At 49.1% G+C, this 21,305-nt stretch overlaps 1 protein-coding gene and 1 non-coding gene across 2 annotated transcripts in view; one reads left to right on the plus strand and one right to left on the minus strand.

Moving 5' to 3' along the window:
- LOC119394556 (carboxypeptidase N subunit 2) overlaps positions 1 to 16,194 on the plus strand; it is a 342,645-nt gene extending 326,451 nt beyond the window's left edge. Inside the window, exon 3 of the mRNA XM_037661876.2 lies at positions 15,905 to 16,194. Coding sequence (XP_037517804.1) covers positions 15,905 to 16,059 — 155 coding nt within the window. The 3' untranslated portion in view covers positions 16,060 to 16,194. The remainder of the gene's footprint in view (positions 1 to 15,904) is intronic.
- Positions 16,195 to 16,804: 610 nt separating this feature from the next.
- On the minus strand, positions 16,805 to 16,877 carry Trnar-ccu (transfer RNA arginine (anticodon CCU)). The gene has a single exon. It is a non-coding gene; the product is annotated as a tRNA-Arg (tRNA).
- Between the last annotated feature and the right edge of the window lie 4,428 nt (positions 16,878 to 21,305).

Genomic DNA, 21,305 nt, shown 5'->3' on the forward strand with positions numbered 1-21,305 from the left:
AAGATCGTGTCCCAGTTATCGTGGTATCGTCCGATGTACAGGGGTGGTCAAAAGTTCCCAGGCCGCAACGTCCTGCCGCGGAGAAGCGGCTCGCTGTTATCGGGGCGCTGTGATCGTAATCACGCCTTGGCGCACGCTGGCGTCGAGCGTGTGCGTGGGGGGAGGGGGGATGCATCTCTATCTCCTTTCCTCGCTCTCCTTGATAAGAAACCGACGTATAAACTTGGTGCGTCATGTTCTCTCACCCACGGCTCTTCGATGTTTTACTACCGTGCAGCGTGTAGCGAGGCGGCAGTCTTCCGGAAAACTGACACATCATGATTGCGGCCACATTTAGCTAGACACCATATACATTACCGTGGTTTTGGGCTTCTTGGAAAATATCGTGTGTTTAACTTTCCATTTTCACTGCGGTGGCTCTCTCAGCCGTCTGTGCAGGCCAATTCGCTGCATACGAACACGGTCGGAGGAGCCTTATCAAGGAGAGCAACAAAGAGAGAGGGATACCCCCCCTCCCCCCCACCACGCACACGATGGACACCAGCGTGCGCCAAGGCGTGATTGTGATGACAGCGCCCCGATAGCAGCGAGCCACTGCTCCGCGGCCGGGCGTTGCGGCCTGGGAATTTTTGACCACCCCTGTACAGTATGGTCCACTCTTAGAGGGAACACGCGAGCGCGTGGCCGGCTGTCCGCGGAGCGCTAACTGCTGGCGAGATTTGTAAATGCAGCCCACGCGTATAGATTCATTACGGCGTTCGGGTGCGCGCCGCTCTTACAAGTGTATGCGCATGCGCCGCATTTACAAATCTCGCCGCTAGTCAGCGCCGCGCGGGCTGTCAGCCACGCGCTCGCGTGTTCCCTGTAAGAGTGGACCGTACTGTACATTGATATCATGTCTGTTAGAGTCCGATGGAATCGCTCTGTTAATCCATTTGTTTTAGGGTGGTGGGCTGATGTCATATTATGAACTGTGCCACAATTTTTAGCGCTTATTTGAGAACTGTGGACAAAAAGGTCTTGCCGCAATCACTCAGCAGCACGCGAGATGCACCATGACGCAACACAATGACTTCCAAAAAGAAGGCGGCAACGTCTGACGCAGAACTAGTGTGTTGAGGGGCGGTCTCTGCGGACTGTCTTAGATGATCGACAGCTGTCACGATCCACCGATGACCTGCTGGTGGTACGGGAAGTGGCCTGACTAGGTCTATTCCGATAATGGCATAATGGTGTTTCGGGACATGTGATGAATTGTAACAGGCCAGCAGGAGGTGAAGTTTGTCAGTTCTGGTATTGAGAAAGTGTGCAAGAAGCGACATACTTGGCCACAAAGGTAGGAAAGCCAGGCCAGAAGAAAGGGCTCCTAACGCGGTTGTATGTCTTGTGAAAACCTAAATGGCCAGCAGATGGGTCGTCGTGCAGTGCTTCGAGAACATGTGTACGCAGCGGATGGGGAAGTACTGGCACCCACCGACGTCCATCCGTGTTGTAAGTATAGCGATGCAGTACGGTGTTTTCCAGCTTGAACTGCCTTACCTGACGACGTAGTCTGGTGGAGAAGACGTGCCGTTTAGGTATCCGATGACGCGGTTACAATAGCGGTCGTCACCTTGACACGAGGCGAACTGAGCGCAGCGGCTGGAAGATAGGGACTCAGCAACCACCAGTGCCGATAACGTGAGTGAAGAAGAATCCTCATGATCACCTGAGGGGCAACGAGGGTGCGTGGTCGGAGATGAAATTGGCAGAGGGCAGCGAGAGAGACCGTCGGCATCCCGATGCTCTTTGTCAGACTTGCGCACACCGTCAAAAGTGTACTCTTGCAAGCGAAGTATCCAGCGGCTAAGGCGCCCAGAAAAATGTTTCAGTGAGGACAACCAGCATAAAGCGTGATGGTCGGTAATCACAGTGAAGTGGCCTCCATAAAGATGGGGTCGAAATTTTTGTATGGGCCAAACTACAGCGAGACATTCCTGCTCTGTTATAGAGTAGTTCTTCTCCGCAGGTGCGTGACTGGCATACGCAACAACTCGCTCTTGTGAAGTGTCGTCGCGCTGTAAGAGGACAGCGCGACGACACTTCACAAGAGCGAGTAAGAGGACTCTCGTCGAAGTGAAGCAGGACGGGGTCTGATGTTAACGCACTTTTGAAGGCTTGGAACGCACACTCGCAGTCATCAGTCGAAGCGAAGGCCATTCCCGACGTCAGAAGCTTGTGTATTGGCCCCGCAATGGAAGCAAAGTGACTGATGAAGCGGCGGAAGTAAGACGCCAGGCCAAGGAAACTTCGCAAGTGTTTTTGATTTTCTGGGCGAGGGAAACGAATCATGGCACCAATCTTGTCCGTACCCGGTGGAACGCCATCTTTACTGACAAGCTGGCCCAGCACATTGATGCTTTTGTAGGTGAAGTGGCACTTATTTGTACTGAGCTGAAGTCCAGCTTTGGAGATTCATGTTAGAACTTTGTCCAAGCGCTGAAGGTGCTGACGAAAAGTGGAACAAAAAATAATGATGTCGTCTAGATAACATAAACAGGTTTTGCACTTTAGGCCATGTAAAACAGTGTCTATCATACGGTCGAATGCTGCAGGAGCGTTGCCTAATCCGAAGGGCATTACGTTGAACTAATAAAGCCCATCTGGCGTCGCAAAGGCTGTTTTGTCTTTGTCCGCTTCGTTCATAGGTATTTGCCAATATCCGGACCGGAGGTCGAGACTGGACAAATACTCTGTACCTTGAAGGGACTCGAGGGCATCGTCGATTCGTGGCAACGGATAGACGTCTTTTTCGTGATCTTATAAAGTGTCTGTAATCGACACAAAATCGTACAGAGCCGTCCTTTTTCCGGACCAACACCACAGGAGATGACGAAGGGCTGGGCGAAGGCCGAATCATGTCGGGTTTTAGCATGTCGGCGACGTTGTCCTCGAAGATTTGCCGTTCCGCCGAGGACACGCGGTATGGGCTGTGGCCGACGCTCTACTGTTGTTAAAGGCCAACTCCGGCGATTTTTCGAGGTCGATGGATCTCAGTGAAATTCGCTGGGTACGTTCCTTTGCACATTTCCGTCATTTATGCCAAATTACAGGCTTGAGACATGCGCAGATTGTTTGCAAATGAATTTGAAAGATTGTCTGCAAACGCCCTCCTGGCTTCCCACAATTATTGGCAACATTGCGTCTGTGACGTCAGTGTTGGCAAGGCGGCGGAAGTGACGCAGCCGAGGGCACCGCTAACTTCGGCGCTTAGGCCGCTACAGCGAGCGTCTGCTGTGCACAAGGCGACAGACAGCGTTGGTTTGGCCGACGCTTCGCTGGTCGTCCCGGCTGTCACAGTTTTCATACTACGCGCCGGCGTGACCGGCATGCCTTGCACGACTTCCGGTTCGTTCGTAACAACGTCTACGTCATACGTAGACAGTACACTCGGTTGGGTTTCGGTTTCGGTGTTGCGCTTTTTTGCTTATTTAAAATTATTCTCCAATTTGCCGAGTATTTCTGCTATCGGGCCCTTAGCAGGAGCGTCTCAGGAACATAAAAGCACCATTACTTTGACATGGCCAAAAAATCGCCGGAGTTGGCCTTTAAACCGCACAAGACCAGGTGCGATGGTAAGCGCCGTAGGTTTTGCTGCGACCAGATGGTGCAATGAACATGTCACCATTAACAATGGTATCAGAAGCCATCGTAATGATATTCTCGTCTTTCGGCGGAATACAGCATCAGCAGGTAGGACGAAACGCAAGCTGTGAGGAACGGCATCGGAGAAAAGCTGTTTCTGTCATATGAATGGCTCGCTGACGAAAAGATATGGAAGCTGATGCTGAAGAAAGAAAGTCCCATCCCAAGATGAGCGCGTGAGTGCACGAAGACAGCACAAGAAACTGAATATGATAAAGGATGCTATCAATGAAAACCCGCCTGGTCCGGGTCCGGTCCGGTACGGTCTTCTTGTCCGGGTCCGGTCGAACGCCATCTTTACTGACAAGGTGACTATGCACCTCCACCGCTTGTGAGGCAACGTTTAGGACGCTCAAGACACTTCTTTATTCTCTCCCGTATGAGCCCCACAACAAAAACCCAAGCAGTGATGATGAGTATGTACAGACGGGTCCACTGTTAATGGGAACACTTGCGTGAAGTTTATGTCTAGATTTAGCTCTCTTGGAAAACCATCGTGGCTTAGATTTGCATACGACTACTGGTGGTTGACAGTTCCGACTCCTTTTCACATACTAGTGCCGTGTGCGAGCCAAGTTTCTATGTGCACTTCACTTTAGGGGGCCAGCAATATGAGAGGTGCTTATTTCAGTGTCCCCTTTAACAGTGGACCGTGCTCTACATGTGAGAAGATAAAACGCATAAATAATGCTCACATTATATTTGCATGAGGGGCACAATGATCGCATCCATATACACACCGATGGTTCCCTTGCGGCCACTAGCTCAAACGCCGCAGAAATAATTCCGGCAACATCTGTGAAAATACAGCTGATGATGTACTACCAAGCATCAACTACAGCTGCTGAACTAGTAGCCCTTGTGCAGCTCTTCAGTTTGTCACAGAAGAACCAGCTAATTCCTGGTCTATCCTCAGTGATTCAAAAGCAGCCCAACAATGTTTGCTTTCTGCTCTACGTCACCGCTCACATGAGCAGCTCGTTGCGGAAATCGGGCACGTTCACCATGAAGCCATAGAGAAAGGACAAAATATAGTATTCCAGTGTACACCAAGTTCCTGCGGCATTCAGGGCAATAATCAAGCAAATGCAGCTCCCCGATCCGCCCACGATGGCGTGAGCAGTGTCGTCATCCCGCTGTGAAGATTTGACGCAGAAAAACACCTTCGTGTGCTAGCACATCATCTGACGCTGGACCAGTGGAATTCACCGACGTTTACAAGTCAACGCCTATATGCCTTAGACCCAGATCTTCAATGCCATCCAAACTATCACGTGATTCTACCCTGCTCGTCCGTATCTGGCTTGGAGTGGCATTCTCTAATACATATTCATTCACCAATGGAATTGCTGATAGCTGTACAAACAGCGCTAAAAGACGGGACGATCGAGGAAAGGACACAAACAACGGCGCTGACTAACAACCAAATGTGTTTTATTCTTCCAGACTGCATTTATATACTCCGCCACAATCTCAAGGAAGCAAAAAGCAAAGAAACAAAGAAAAAGATTATTAGCCTGCGCAGAGGCCAAAAAAATCTTCAAACAGACAGAAACGTTAACTCCTTCGGAAGGAGGGAGATCGAGGGGAGGCTGACACATGCCTCTCCGCCATTGTAGATATGATACGCTTCAGAAATTACACGCGCCCGTTCATCATGGTACTTCGACAGGAAAATGGAATCTTTAAAAAATGGCTGGCAACCACATTCATTACAGTGAAGCGACAATTGACTATCTCTGGCTTGTTTACGGACGTTGTTCGCATGCTCGCGCATGCGGTCATATTAGCGCACCGCCCCGGTTGGCCAACATAGTAACGGCCGCATGAAAGAGGTATCTTATACACAACGCTATCACAACATTCAACATACTTCTGGCGATGCTTTTTGCTGCATCTTTTCGTCTTGGTCTCTCGATTTACTTGCTGACACAGGCTACCAAGCTTATTTTTGGCAGAAAACAACAGTCTAACGCCTGCCTTGCTGACCACTTTCTTCAGATTATGTGCCACCTTGTGCACATAAGGAATAACCACTACTTTCTTCTGCGGGTGTGTCACTGATTGAACAGCAGGTGAGCACTTGCTTTTAAAACCAGACACGAGGCTTTCTGCGATACTGGCGCATGCGAGCAAGTAAATCGAGAGACCAAGACGAAAAGATGCAGCAAAAAGCATCGCCAGAAGTATGTTGAATGTTGTGATAGCGTTGTGTATAAGATACCTCTTTCTTGCGGCCGTTACTATGTTGGCCAAACGGGGCGGTGCGCTAATGACCGCATGCGCGAGCATGCGAACAACGTCCGTAAACAAGCCAGAGATAGTCAATTGTCGCTTCACTGTAATGAATGTGGTTGCCAGCCATTTTTTAAAGATTCCATTTTCCTGTCGAAGTACCATGATGAACGGGCGCGTGTCATTTCTGATGCGTATCATATCTACAATGGCGGAGAGGCATGTGTCAGCCTCCACTCGATCTCCCTCCTTCCGAAGGAGTTAACGTTTCTGTCTGTTTGAAGATTTTTTTGGCCTCTGCGCAGGCTAATCATCTTTTTCTTTGTTTCTTTGCTTTTTGCTTCCTTGAGATTGTGGCGGAGTATATAAATGCAGACTGGAAGAATAAAACACATTTGGTTGTTAGTCAGCGCCGTTGTTTGTGTCCTTTCCTCGATCTTCCCGTCTTTTAACGCTGTTTCTACAGTTAATCATGAACCAACCAGCCCAAATGCGTACCTTATTGCTGATAGCCTATTGTGTGAACTCAGCGGGTGCAGCGAAACAATCGCGCACCTTCTCTGCGAACGCACCCGTCTTCACACCCAAAGAGCAGCCCTCTCAGTCACATTGAGCCAGATAGACAACCGCCCTCTTACAGTGGACAAAATCCTAGGCCGCTGGCCTACCCGGTCTTCAGCGCGAGCGACTATGAGGGCGTTCCGGCGGTTTCTTCGCCAAACTGGACTCAACGAGAAGTTATGACTGGCCTCACACAATGTTTTTAGACCGTGGCTTTGAAGTGTCGTTACAGACTCTCTCCTTCCCTTTCATTATTTTGCACCCCCTTCCCTAGTACCGGAGTTCTTCCTGGTTAACCTCCCTGTCTCTCTCTGGTTAATAAGAGAAGCTCAAACGTGCGGCCCTTAATAGCCATGCACAGTATGGCATGGCAAGGGGCGGGAAAGAGAGAGGTAGCCAAGCCAGAACCCACCAGCTCTGCTGTGAACAAGCCTTGCCTGACTTATGCAAGCAACGTAGGTTATTTTTCACTGTTCTGCCATAATTATCATGAACCAATTCGCCCTCCTAACAACCCTCGTGTGCTTTAGGGGTCCATTCTATACAGAAGAAGCGTGCGAACTTGAGCTTGTCGGTACACATTCTTAGTAGAAAAACAGCGCGAAAATGCAAGGATGAGACAGATGAAACAGGACTAGGGCTGAACACGAAACAAGACCAGCGCTAGTCCTGTTTCATCTGTCTTGTCCTTGTAGTTTTGGCGCTGTTTTTTACTATGCGTACAGAAGCGTGCTGCCTCAGAAGCATAATAATCATATAAACGCAATTTTTATTGCGCGCAATGAAATGCATTGGCATTTCATTGCGCGCAATAACACACTACCTTCAAAACACTCATCTAGGATGCCCCGCCGCGGTGGTCTAGTGGTTATGGCGCTGGACTGCTGACCCGAAGGTCGCGGCGGGATCGAATCCCGGCCGCGGCGGCTGCATTTTCGGTGGAGGTGAAAATGTCTAAGGCTTGTCTACTTACATTTAGGTGCACGTTAAAGAACCCCAGGTGGTCACAATTTCCGGAGCCCTCCACTACGGCGTCTCTCATAATCATATCGTGGTTTCGGGACGTTAAACCCCAGATATTATTATCATCTAGGATGTAAAGCAGCTGCCTACACTATTGAACGTGCAAGAGATTACTATTATTTTTTGGCCTGTGTCAATATGTATCCGATATCAGAACTCACCAGTCCTGTGGCGCCGGTGGTGTACCGTCACCACGCACGTCATGGATATATTGAAAAAGGTTGATGACGGCGTCGCTGCTGGCTTACCCAGAGAAAAATGTCACGCGGCGGCAGCAGCTGCATCTGGTGTGGCAGCCCTACACCACCTTGAGTTGAAGCACGTGGCACTTCCCCGCCATCGTCATCCTCGTGGAAAAGTGGCTTGGCTGCCTCCAAGGCAATGTTGTGGAGAGGAGCGCAGGCAATAACGATTGCCGCTGCTCGGTCGGGGCTGTAGAGCAGAGTTCTGTAGCGCTGCAAACTGCGCAACCCACTCTCCAGCACTCCGATACACCTTTTCACATTGCGCATGGAAGTGTGTTCTTTCTTGTAGGGGCGGGTGATGCCAGCTGGCTGGTCAGGGACCGGTATCAGTAGCGTGGGCTCCAAGGGATAGTCAAAGTCACCCGTTATACGAAGATGACAGCTGAATTTTGTGTTCTTGTTAGTGGTATGCATTTTGATCACTTACCGAGTGCGTATTCGCCAGGCTGAAGTTGCGAAGCCCACAACGGTTTGGGCCCCAGGAGTCGTGGCATGACCCAGGTGGCTGAATGACAAGTATGCGAAGAACTGCGCCGTAACACGAAATAGTGATGCAGATATGCTTGAAAGCATTTTCTGTGGTCCATCTGACAAAAACATGTACGCGCGCTTGGACATACTACACAATGTGTGAATAAAAAATGGCAAACAAACAGTAACTGAGAACCGGTGATTGGGCACGGACACTGGCCCTCATCAACACCAAGCGCGCTCGTCGAAAGACTCTAAATATTTCCGCGTTCAACATACCTTCATATTTAACACTGAGCAACTTTCCCTTCACCGTGATATTTACTGCAATTAGTGGTACGACCTGCGTGATACCTCCAAGTGCACAACTCAGTTATCTCAAAGCCTAGCTGGGAGACACAAAACATGCATTCTGCTCGGTACGTGTACTTCTAGACATTGCGCTCAATATTGCCGTAGATACATTAAGCTTCAAAGAGCTCGCATTCAGTCCCCCACACGCTAAAGCATGAACTCGTATTGCAATCGTTTCATTACTATCAGTGAGAACTGGCACAGGAAAAAGAAAAAAAAAATGTGATGGACGACGACAAATGATGATCACGCTTATAGAGAAAGTATTCCAGTGGCACTTACAAGCATGACGTTGAGCGCAGGACCCTACCGGGTCATGTAAGCTCTGTTTATTTTCTGGGCTGAGGCCTCGTGGCTTCTCGGTGGCAATCAGCGTGCCGTCGACGTACGCAAGCACGCCAGGAACGCCGCCGCGTCGTGTAAATCGCGCCTTTTCCTCGGCAGGCGCCGTCAACGGGAAGTCCACCAACTTCCTTCGGGTACCGATGACAATTATGACCTCAGCCACTTCATGAATAGCACTATTGACGACGGACTACGCTGCCGATGAGCTCTTTGCGACCTACACTCTCCTAGAGGCACTCGGTCGGAAAAAAGGTAAGTGCGCGCAACACCTTCCTTTCTGTAGAAAGGCTATGGCGAGCCGTCAACGCGAGAGAAGACGACGAAGTTGCGCTTCAGCTGCTCCGCACGTTCGAGCCTAGCGCGTGAGAAGAAGACACCCGCAAGAACGACAGCGGCTGTGGTTGTTATCGGAGAGCAAGGAGCAATAAATAATGTGGGAAAGTGAACGCCTCACGTCATCCCACAAGTGGTGACCCGGACATCGAACGGCAACGCACCTCCTGCTCGTCCCTTCGCCAACGCACTGAGCGTCACGGCCATCCCCGTTTCTTCGGTGACTACAGTAAGGACTTCAGCAACGTACATTCCGACTGACCATGGACACCACACAAAACAGTGACGCAACGCCGAATCCCACGGTACCCGACCCTGTCGTCGCTACTCTCAAGATACTGGAGTTTTGGCAGGCGGACTCGGAACTCTGGTTTCTGAGCGTCGAGCCACTCTTCCGACGACACCGGGTAACATCGCACTTAGCGAGGTACGACTTTCTCATCGGCGCTTTACCACCTGCTGTCATCGCCATCGTAAGAGACATTCTGCACTCTCCGCCTCCTGACAACCCCTACGACACTCTTAAAGCAGAGTTCATCCGCCGGACAACCGAGTCGGAACAGCGTAGGCTGCAGCAGCTGCTCACCGCGGAGGAACTCGGTGACCGCAAACCTACGGAGCTTCTGCGTCGCATGCGACATCTCATCGGGGACAACCCTGCTGCATTGGACGCATCCATCCTACGAGAGCTCTTCCTACAGCGACTGCCGCAGCAGGTGCGGATGAGTTTGAGTGTGTCCTCCACGGAAACTCTTGACTCACTGGCACAGATGGCCGACAAGATTATGGATGTCGGTGCCCCGTCCATATCTGCAATCGAGAGACGTAATTCTTCCCACTTTGCGCCGGTCCGCGATGACCGCTTAGACCGCCTCCTTCAAGCTAACGAGGAGCTCAACCGCAAAGTGGACCAGCTGGCCGCTGAACTGAGCTCGCTGAAAGCAGACCACCGACGCACTACTTCACGACAACGACGCCAAAGCCGCGATAGATCGCCAAGCCTGCCTCGCAGCGTCTGATGGTACCACCACCGATACGGGGCACGCGCTCGTCAGTGCCATCAGCCATGCCAGTTTGTGGGAAACGCACGGACCACGCACTGACGGTGGCCAGTGTTGCAGGCTAAACATACAGCCGCCTATTCCACGTCACGGACTGCGTCACCAAAGTTCGGTACCTCATCCACACGGGTGCCGAAGTGTGTGTTGTTCCTCCTACGCTGGAGGACCGTCGGCGACGCCAGACCACGCCGCCTGTCACTGCTGTTAATGGTTCCACCATACGGACCTACGGACGGAGGTCTGTTACGCTTGACATCGGCTTGAGACGCACGTTTCGTTGGATTTTCTTAATCACCGACGTGCGTGTACCAATTATCGGTGCGGATTTTCTTTGGGATTTTAAACTTGTGGTGTACCTACGACATAGCCGCCTCGTGGATTCTGAGACCCACCTAACAGTTCAAGGCGTGACATCGAGTTTACCACCCTTACGTCTCGTGCAAGCTCATGTTAAAGTCTCTCCGCCGTGGTCTACGCTTCTGGAAGAATTTTCCGACCTCTTCCGTGCTCCATCTCTTGAAGACTCAGTGCGCCACAATGTCACTCATCACATTGTGACAGTAGGAGCACTGGTGTTTGCACGTGCTCGTCGTCTCGCACCTGACCATTACAAGATTGGACGGCAAGAATTCGAGCACATGCTTGACCTCGGATACGTCCGCCCCTCTTCCGGTGCCCGGTCCTCACCGCTACACATGGTCCCCAAACACTCAGGTGACTGGAGACCGTGCGGTGACTATCGCGCCCTCAACAAAATGACGGTACCCGGCCGCTATCCGATACCGCACATCTAGGACTTAACGGCATTGCTGCACGGCTCCACCGTATTCAGCAAAATTGACCTAGTGAAGGCATACCACCAAATACCTGTCGAGCCTTCCGACGTACCGAAGACTGCCATAATAACACCTTTTGGCATGTTTGAATACATACGGATGCCCTTCGGTCTACGAAACGCAGCACCAACCTTTCAATGGTTCGCGGACCAGGTTCTTCGTGGTTTGACCTGCTGCTTTGCGTACATCGACGACATCCTCGTCTTCAGCACTTCAGCAGGAGATCATGAACTTCACCTGCGTCAGGTTTTCACGCGGCTCCGGAAAAATGGCCTTGTCGTCAACGGATCGAAGAGCGAGTTCGCAGTTTCTTCACTGGACCTCCTTGGCCATCGCGTGGATTCCCGTTGGAGAGATCCAACGGGAATCCAGTTTCGACGGCCAACAACTACAAAGAAGCTGCGTGAATTCCTCGGGCTTGCCAACTATTACCGTCGGTTTATTCCACACTGCGCGGCCATCTTGCAACCGCTACATGCACTTCTGTCCGGTCAAACGAAGCCGAACGCTTCCATCTCCTGGACAGACGACGCTGAGACAGCTTTCAGTTCCATCAAGGAAGCTCTAGCTAACACAACGCTCCTCGCGCATCCAAAGAGCGACGCCATCACGTCACTCACCGTGAACGCCTCCGACGTCGCCATCGGAGCAGTCCTGCAGCAGTTGGTCGACGGAGTTTGGCAGCCGGTCGCTTTCTTCTCTAGGAAACTCTCACAGACCGACTCCCATTACAGCACGTTCGGTCGCGTAACTACTCGCGGCCTATTTGGCTGTCAAGCATTTTCGTCACGTCCTCGAAGGTCAGCAATTCCATATCCTCACCGACCACAAGCCGCTCACGTCTACCTCGACCGCCACCAACTCTGCCCACACCCCACGTGAGATCCGCCAGCTTGCCTACCTATCGGAGTTCACGAGCGATATCCAGCACATCAGTGGCAAAGACAACCCCGTGGCTGACGCACTATCCCGCGTAGCAATCAACGCAACGATGGATGAGCGCCCGCCAGTCGACTTTGCAGCCATGGCTACTGCACAACAGGAGGACAGCGAACTTCAGGTTCTCCGACGCCAAGAGAACACCCTCAAGTTCGAAGATGTCCAACTTCCAGGCTGCGTGATTCCCCTCGTTTGTGACACGTCTACCGGTTGTCCTCGCCCGTACGTTCCAGCGCCATTTCGCCGCAGTGTCTTTGACGCCTTGCATTCCTTGTCGCACCCCGGCATACGTGCGACTCAACACCTCATCACAGCGCGATATCTATGGCCACGTATGAACATCGACGTCCGCCGCTGGACACGTGCTTGTCTCAAGTGCCAGCAAACCAAAGTCCAGCGTCACACAGTCAGCCCACTGGGTACCTTCACACCTCCTGACTCACGGTTCAGTCACGTGCACCTGGACCTCGTAGGCCCTTTGCCCCCATCGGAAAACAGCCGGTATAAACGTGCGTAGACCGGTTCACGCGGTGGCCTGAGGCACTACCGCTCACCAACATCACCGCAGAGTCAGTTGCCCACGGACTCATCACCGTGTGGATAAGCCGCTACGGAATTCCCAAGACCATCACAATGGATCGAGGTCGTCAATTTGACTCCGCGCTCTTCCGGACTTTGTCCCGCATGCTTGGTGTCAACCACATCAAGACGACAGCCTACCACCCTATGTCGAATGGCATGGTTGAGCGGTTTCACCGCCAACTCAAAGCCTCGCTCATGGACTCACGATCGTTGATATCCTGGACGGAGCAACTGCCAGTCGTCCTCCTCGCCCTTCGCAGCACGATACGCACGGACGCTTCTTGCTCCTCAGCTGAGCTCGTTTTTGGCACGACCTTAAGGCTTCCTGGCCAGTTTCTCGACGTGTCTCCGGTACCTCCAATGGACGTTGCTGATTATGCCAGTCGCCTCAGGAACACCATGAAAGACGTGTCTCCTATCCCACCACGTCAACACTCACGCCCAAGTTTCGTCAGTCGTGCTCTGCGGGATTGCACACACGTCTTCGTACGGCACGATGCTAACAGACCACCACAACAACCGCCTTACGACGGACCCTTTAGAGTCATCAAGCGTTGCCCCAAGCATTTTGTCCTGCTGCTCAATGGACGCGAGGACAGTGTCTCCATTGACCGCAATAAGCCGGCCTTCCTCGATACCGACGCCGTCCTCGCAGACGACAAGCCATCCTCCAACAACAGACGAATGCGCTTCGCAACAGTAGCAACTACCAGCTACTCATAAGGATCGCTCCTTCGCGCACTGGCTACCTCGCTAGAGGGGGGGGCCCTATGGCGAGCCGTCAATGCGAGAGAAGACGACGAAGTTGCGCTTCAGCTGCTCCGCACATTCGAGCCTAGCGCGTGAGAAGAAGACGCCCGGAAGAACGACAGCGGCTGTGGTTGTACATCGGACAGCAAGCAGCAATAAATAATGTGGGAAACTGAACGCCTCACGTCATCCCACAAAGCCACTAGCCTGCCGGCATACAATGACGCGGTCAAGTTCGTCGCACAAACTACGCACTATTCGTTTAGACAGGCGAAAATCCTGCCGGAACGCCTGTTCAGTCATCAAACGCATCTTCTACCTCGAAGCGTCGTCTCTGCGTGATTTCAGGAGCCACACAGGCGACATGAAATACATAAACAAGAACGGAGCCGCCATTTTCACAAACTGTTAGAGCGGGAGCCAGACACAAATCAGGCTAATCCCCTCCTTGGCGCGAGCGCTCACGTTTCGATCCAATCGAAGTCGTTCGGAGAACATTCTATATCCGTTCTATCCGACGGAACGGTGTTTCCATCCATTCTGTCCCTGTTAATTCTTTGCCTAGCAGACGACAAAATTATTGACAGCACTGCTTTTTACGGTGGCTATTCTCACATCTGACCGCCAGACAAGCCTCGACTAATTCCGTGCGGCGCGATAGAACGTTCTGTCACTGAACGTGTGCTACATTGCACCCCAGTAGTACACAACGTCACGCACCGCATTATGACGACAGAACCACCAGAATATGCATAACGTCGCCGCTTAGCACAAGACCGCACGAACATTCCAAAGCAAGAATTTGAACACATGCTCCAGTTGAATTTCGTTCGTCCTTCAGCTCACCCTTGGTCATCCGCTTTACACATGGTACCAAAGAAGACAGCGGCCATATGGAGATGGCCCTGCGTCAAACAATGTGACGATTCCTGATGGGCATCCTATACCCCACATTCATGGCTCCACCTCATCGCTTGGTGGATTCTGCATGTTTAGCAAAGTAAATCTTGTTAAAGCTTACCGCCAGATCCCTGTAGAACCTTCAGACTTTCCTAAAACCGCAATAATTACCCATTTTGGTATGTTTGAAGCAAATCCGTAGCCAGGGGGGGGGGGGCCTGCCCCCCCCCCCCCCCAATAAAAGAACTATGATACATGGTGTTTTACGGAAAACAAATAATGAAAATAGACCTTTTTGTCAAATAGTGAAGGCTTTCAGCAAGTGGGCCTCCTCCTCCTCCCCCACCCCCCTCCTCCGCACAAAAAATTCCAGGCTTCGGGCCTGGTTTGAAGACGTACTCATGCCCTTCGGCATCCGAAATGCTGTTCACACATTTCAGATGCGACTTCTCCCCCTGTCTCTGCTGAGCATTCTTGATCTATTGATATACTTCGATTCTTTACCTAAAGGTAGCGTTATTTATATGTCTGCCAGATGTACAAGCCATTCGGTAAAAAACTTTTTTTTTTATTTGTATCAGCCTGGTGAAAAGGGCAGTCGCGCAGATGTTTAAATGCATTTACGTGAATGCATCATGTAAGCGAAAGCTAGAGCATACTAGCGCAATGCTTCAACAAGGCATCTTCAAGACTTTGCCATTGCAGCAGCTGAGATTCTTCTTTTTCAAAAGTTAATTAGAGCGCAACCACACTACACATTCACACACCCACACACCCACAACCCAGACATCAACCACGCACAGCGCTCACTTCCAACTGATTTATTGATCGCACGGGCTTGAATATATACATGTGGCACATGCGTGTGGTTGCGCTCTAATTAACTTTTGAAAATGATCTACCAACTAGCCCAACAACAAGTTCTTTTAGAGATTCTTCTACCCAAGACGAAGCAAGTGCGCGGGACTGAACATGCTCGTGCAAATACAGAGCCTCACGAAGAATGAAGATAATGCACGTGTACAGTTGGTAACTTGTGCAGGATAACAGCGCGTGTGAAAAAATGGAGGTGAAATATAAAGCAGAGAAAAGTATTTCTTGCGCGTGGCAAAGACATTATCCATAGAATACCCTCATCGTGTGGTACATCGCCAGAAACACACCGGAAAAGAGTCAATAAGAGGGCACCGCAGGAACGCGATGAATGGAGGGTAGCGGTGTTTGATATCACACACACACACTTCCGTGGGTGGCTGCGGGTGTTCTCTGTATTGTTCAGAGGCAATGATTACTGCTGATGTACGTGCGAGATGGTCGAGGTTCCATTATCTAAAAGTGATATTTGAGAGCGCGTCAGATAGCCGTGCCTTTCGCTATTGGCGAATGCATTAATTTTTGCTAGCGGTAGCTGGTAAGATGCACTTAGTATTGCCCACATGTTGGTACGGTTAAGTGATACCCTTTTCTCCATTCCGGTTCCACAATGCCCCGCAAGGAAAGAAATTAAAGTTAGCTCTGTATGCTTCTCTCAATTCATGTCATGGTTCCTGTTCTGACAAAGGCGTGCAACTACGCTTCCATCCAGGAAACCCGTTCGAGTGTGACTGCCGGCTGCGGTTCCTGCTCAGCTTCCCGGATATATGGCGCCACGCGGAATGCGCCGAGCCTGCGGCGCTGCGCAACACGTCGCTCAGCCGAGTGGCAGAGGAGGACCTCCAGTGCGCAGCGGAGAATGCGTAAAAGTGGAGCCGCATCAACTGCACGCAGAACGTCGCTGGCTTTCACCGTTTTGACTCTCATTGTTTCACCATAGTGTTTTGACTGTGCGCACCATAAAAATATTTTATTCGCTGTGTAATAAAAACTTGCACGGCATTTTTCAAGGTGACAAACGTAAAGAGCTCACAGCATCGCCGACAGCGTCCTATTCTTCGCGGTATACTGTCTGCATTGGCTCTATGCGGACTGAGCAAACGGTCTCTCCAAACTGGCACTTTCCAGCAGACTCGCCGCCAGTGCAAAAAAAAAAAAGAAAATTAAAAGCGCATTGAATCGAGTGAGTGTTTTGATGCTTCGAAGGTCCCAATTATTGTGCGGAAAACCTTGCATCTGCAAAAGGTGCCGCGTAATCAAGAAGAATGTCAACGCGGAACCAAGGTTTCTGAAATAACAAGTACGCCAACTTTGCATACTCCGTGCTTGAAGGCCGTTGCTAATCTCAGTCGTGACACAAGCTTATTTTACCTAACGTTACACATATTTTAAAGACGAGTAAATGTCGGCATTGTTTAAAACATGTGCATCTTAGCAAGCGCTACAGAACACACACAGAAGAAAAGAAGTGTTAATTTTAAGGGCTCGTTTTCTTTGTTATACACAATAATAATGCGCACTAACACAACAATGCCAAGGAAAGTATAGGGGATGTTTTTAATAGTAAATGTAAGGTAAATGTGAAGAAAGAAAAGTGGACGAAAAGATAGCTTGCCGCGGGCAGGGACCGAACCTGCGACCTTCGAATAAGGCGTCCGATGCTCTACCAACTGAGCTATCGCGGCGGCATCCCCCCGTCCAGTTTGGAGGGTATATATGTACATTTAAACGTGGGAGCGTCAGTGCTCAATAATACACAGAAGAAAGAGACACGTAAACAAGACGGGCGCTAGAAGAGCATTGGTTTATTTGGACTGTAAACATAGTCTTCTGTGCATTCGACAGGGAGGCATTAGAAATGACAGTGATTTCACATGGATGCCATGTGCACCCAGCTGCAAGTACTCATGCGGCCATAGCGCGGCCTACTTAGTTGCAGTTCCATGCTCCCACCATGACATGTTTCGCATCGTGACTATCAGTCGGCATTTTTCACTTTCACTGGCCATCTTGAACACCAAAAGAAGCTCGCCACCCACATATGCGAACATATTTTCCACTCTCGCCACCACAGTTTCCAGCTTATTCACCATTATTTCCACCACACCCACAATTCTTTCCACCTCGTCCACAATTGTTTATCGTAGATACAGCGGAACAACAGAAGGAAGGAAAAACAGAGAACACTCTTTGTTGCTGCGCTGTACCTGCGATATGCATAATGAACCAACTGGCTCAAATCAAGCTCTTGTTGTCACGGCTGTTTCCATCACATCCACTATTATTTCCATCTTAAGCCAGGATTTTCAATAGGGAAAGGTTGTTCACTCGCATGCAGCCGGCACAACTCATTAATGCAGCCTTTTAACGAAGGCTTCCGGTGTGCCGCCATAATCCCCACTGGGGCAGTTGTAAATATGCGCGACCTCCAAAAAATGCACTCTCGGTGCAACGAAGTCCCCCTTTCTACGCGTGCATCGTGTCGATAGCGCCGCCATGTTAAATTCTGGTTGTCTCATTTGATTTGTCGACAGTGTGGTGCACTGCAGTCTGCACAATCCGCACTGTCAACAAATGACCCCCAATCCAGCGTTGTTATGGGTGCGTAGCAGTTGAGGGGCCCGGCTTGTCGTCCTGCCACTGCCTCATCTGGCCGGTCACGCAGTGGTCGATACAGGCCTAAAACAATGCTAACAATGCTCAAAACCAGTGCGCACTAAACTAAAAAATGGCAAAATATTAGAAACGACGCAGATAACCAAGAAATAATCCCAATAATTTCCCTAAAATCGTGAAAAAAATTCGGCAGATACAAAGCGTTGTGGGAATCTGTTTCATGCGAAGCAGTCAGCGAGTACTTCTGTGCTACCCTTATGGCTTTGAGCCAAGCGTTACGAGGTGGATCGACGTGTTTTTGTAAGTGCAGTAGCTGCGCGCACATCGTAGGCGTACCAGGCACGTCGACAACACTGGCATTTAAAGGGTAACTTATGGCGCGACGTAACGTCAACCCTCACGTTAGAGTACATACGTTAGTATTATCAAAAATAAGTGCATTTTATGGTGCAATCATGTGAATATCACACGTAACTGTCGTTAATGTATTCCACTGGGGTAGAGTAATGCTTCAATATAGCTTGCTCAATCATACGAATACAAATGTAATGTTTATTAGACTGCTATAAAAGCGGAGCCAACACTGGAACAACCGACCCTAATCTGATATGATGCCTCTTTCGTAGAAATACATTGTAGTGTTTGTTGCTTTCTTGTAAAATTAGATCGCCAGCACCACAAACACAATTGACGTTGCACTGATATTACGACTGCATAGGCTATTTTTCCAAACCAGCTTACAGGCCTGGCGTGGCTGGCTCTGTGGTAGAATACCTGATTGCCACGCAGAATGCTTAGGTTCGATTCCTGCTGGCACCCTAATTCTTATATTCTTTCCATTCGTCGGGCTAACGCTTTCGATGTCGGTTTTTCTTAACTCTGTCTCATTTAAGTTACCAATGTCTTTTCTCGCTTTTCATGGGTCGAGATAAACTGTCAATCACCTGTGGCGCATCCCCGTAGACCGCGGGCCGTGGTAAACGGGTATGTGCCCCACGTGTCTGGAGGAAAGGGTTTTTTTTTTTATTTACAGATACTGCAGGCCCTCCTCGGGCCCATGCAGGAGTGAAATACAAACAATACAATCAGGAATAAGTAGTTATACACTGGATAGCTTGGCATAATTCAAAGAATACATAAATAACAAGTACACACCAGGAAAGTCATCAATGTTCAGTGCGTATATATTTTTGTGAGACAACATAACTACACTCAACTAAAAAATTTTTCAATATAAGTAAGCCATTGAATTGCACTCAAAGCAACGTATATTCAATATACATAACTTATATCAGAGAAACTAATACTTTCAATGTGTTTCATAAATGAATCCGTCGAGGCAGCATTCACTGCTTCCGCAGATAACGCATTCCAATGGAAAATTGCGCGAGGAAAGAGAGCGAACTTGTGGACATTTATGTGGCTAGGTGGCTGCCTAAAAGTTTTATTGTGATTCGTCCTGGCTGAAGTTTTTGAAGGTTGCTGAAGATAACGTTCCCGTGATAATATGAAGTCCCCATGATAAAGTTGGTAGATGAATTTTAATCTGGATACTATCCTGCGCTGCTCACGTTTTTGTAGGCTTGCCCTATTACGTAGATTTGTTACACTATAATGTCGGGAGTAAGCGGAATATATAAAGCGCAAAGCTAAATTCTGGACTCTTTCGATTTTATTGATCAAATATTGTTGCCAAGGGCTCCAAATAATGTCGGCATACTCCAATTTTGGTCGCACTACTGCTTTATATGCGTTCAGTTTTACCGTGGGAGGAGTATTACGCAGTTTTCTCTTCAGAAAGGTCAATTTCTTCAGTGCACCCGTACAAACATTTTCAACATGCATTTCCCAGCTGAGGTTACTGCTAAGTGTGACTCCTAGATATTTAACACGATCAGCTCTCGTTATGGTAGCATTTCCTAATGAATATGTAAAGTTAAGGGGCCTCGATTTGTTGGTAAACATAATGGAATTTGTTTTTGAAGGATTTATTTTTAGTCCCCACCTTGCACACCATTCATTAATTGAGCGTAAGGCATCATTAAGTTTAATTTGGTCTTCTTGATTATTTATGGATGTGTATACTACGCAGTCGTCCGCAAATAGTTTAATTTGGATCGGTGGCTCGACGCAAAGATGAATATCATTAATATAAACTAAAAAAAGAAGAGGCCCGAGGACTGAGCCCTGCGGGACACCTGAGTACACTGCCAACTCCTTCGAGAGACAGCCATTTATGGAAACACGCTGTCTTCTGTTTCTCAAGTAGCACGCGATCCATGCTACAACCCTCCGTTCAATGCCTATAGCTAATAATATTGTTATTAAATTCTGATGGGGAACGACATCAAATGCCTTCGAGAAATCCAAAAAAATGGCATCGGTCTGACCTTTCATATTGAGAGTGCTAATTAATTCATCAGTTATTTCAGCCAGTTGGGTAACGGTAGATAAACCAGATCTAAATCCATGCTGTTGGGCATAAAGTAGTTTGTTGTTTTCTAAGTAAGTGATGATGGCCTTAAATATAATGTGCTCAAATAATTTACAGCAAGCACTAGTTAAGGAAACGGGCCTGTAATTGTTAATTTCCAAAACGGAGCCTGATTTATGTACCGGGATTATTTTTGCCGAGCGCCAATCATCAGGAATAACTGCAGCGTCTAACGATGCAGTGTAAATGCGATGTAAATATTTTGCCACCCAAACAGCATATCTACTCAAAAGCATATTTGATATTTCATCAGGACTAGGTGATTTCTTTACATCTAGTTTGTGCAAAAGGCAAAGAACACCATCCTCAGTTATTTCTACTTCTGGCATAAGACAATCGTAGTCGTATGACTGCAACTGAGCATGCGTGGCTGTCCGTGTGAAACCGGACTGAAAAAAGTCATTAAATTTGTTGGCAATGGCAGTCGCGTCAACAATACTTTCACCCGCGACTCTAATCTCTGAAATGCTTCGTTTATCTTTTGACAGATAGCGCCAGAATTTTTGGGGTTCTTTCGTCATGAATGACGGTAGAGTAACTGAAAAAAGTTTTCTTTTGCCGATCGCGTTAGTTCTCGCAGCTTCGAAGTAAGGCTTGAAAGATTATTCGTGTTTTGACGCTTGCGCCGACGCCTAATTTTCCGTTTCAAATGAATCATTTCTCGCGTGAACCACGGATATTCCCTATTAATACGTTTCTTTTTTAATGGCACATATTTTTGCTCGCAAAAGAGAACTATTTCTGTAAAATTTGTCCACATTTCATTGACATCGTTAACTTGGCTAAAACAATCAAAGCGCTATTCCAAATAGTCTAAAACAGCGTTATCATCCGCATGAGTGTAATCTCTTACGAAAGTATCCGACGGCCTAGTAAAAGCACGTGTACCTGAAACAGGACATGACAGAGCAATCAACTTGTGATCGGATATCCCCTCTTCTACACTGGCGGAACAACCTTGAAGTGAGCTGCTAACGAGTGCCAAATCAAGAAGAGAGGATGA

This window comes from Rhipicephalus sanguineus, chromosome 5 (assembly GCF_013339695.2).
Source record: "Rhipicephalus sanguineus isolate Rsan-2018 chromosome 5, BIME_Rsan_1.4, whole genome shotgun sequence".
Classification (NCBI taxonomy): domain Eukaryota; kingdom Metazoa; phylum Arthropoda; class Arachnida; order Ixodida; family Ixodidae; genus Rhipicephalus; species Rhipicephalus sanguineus.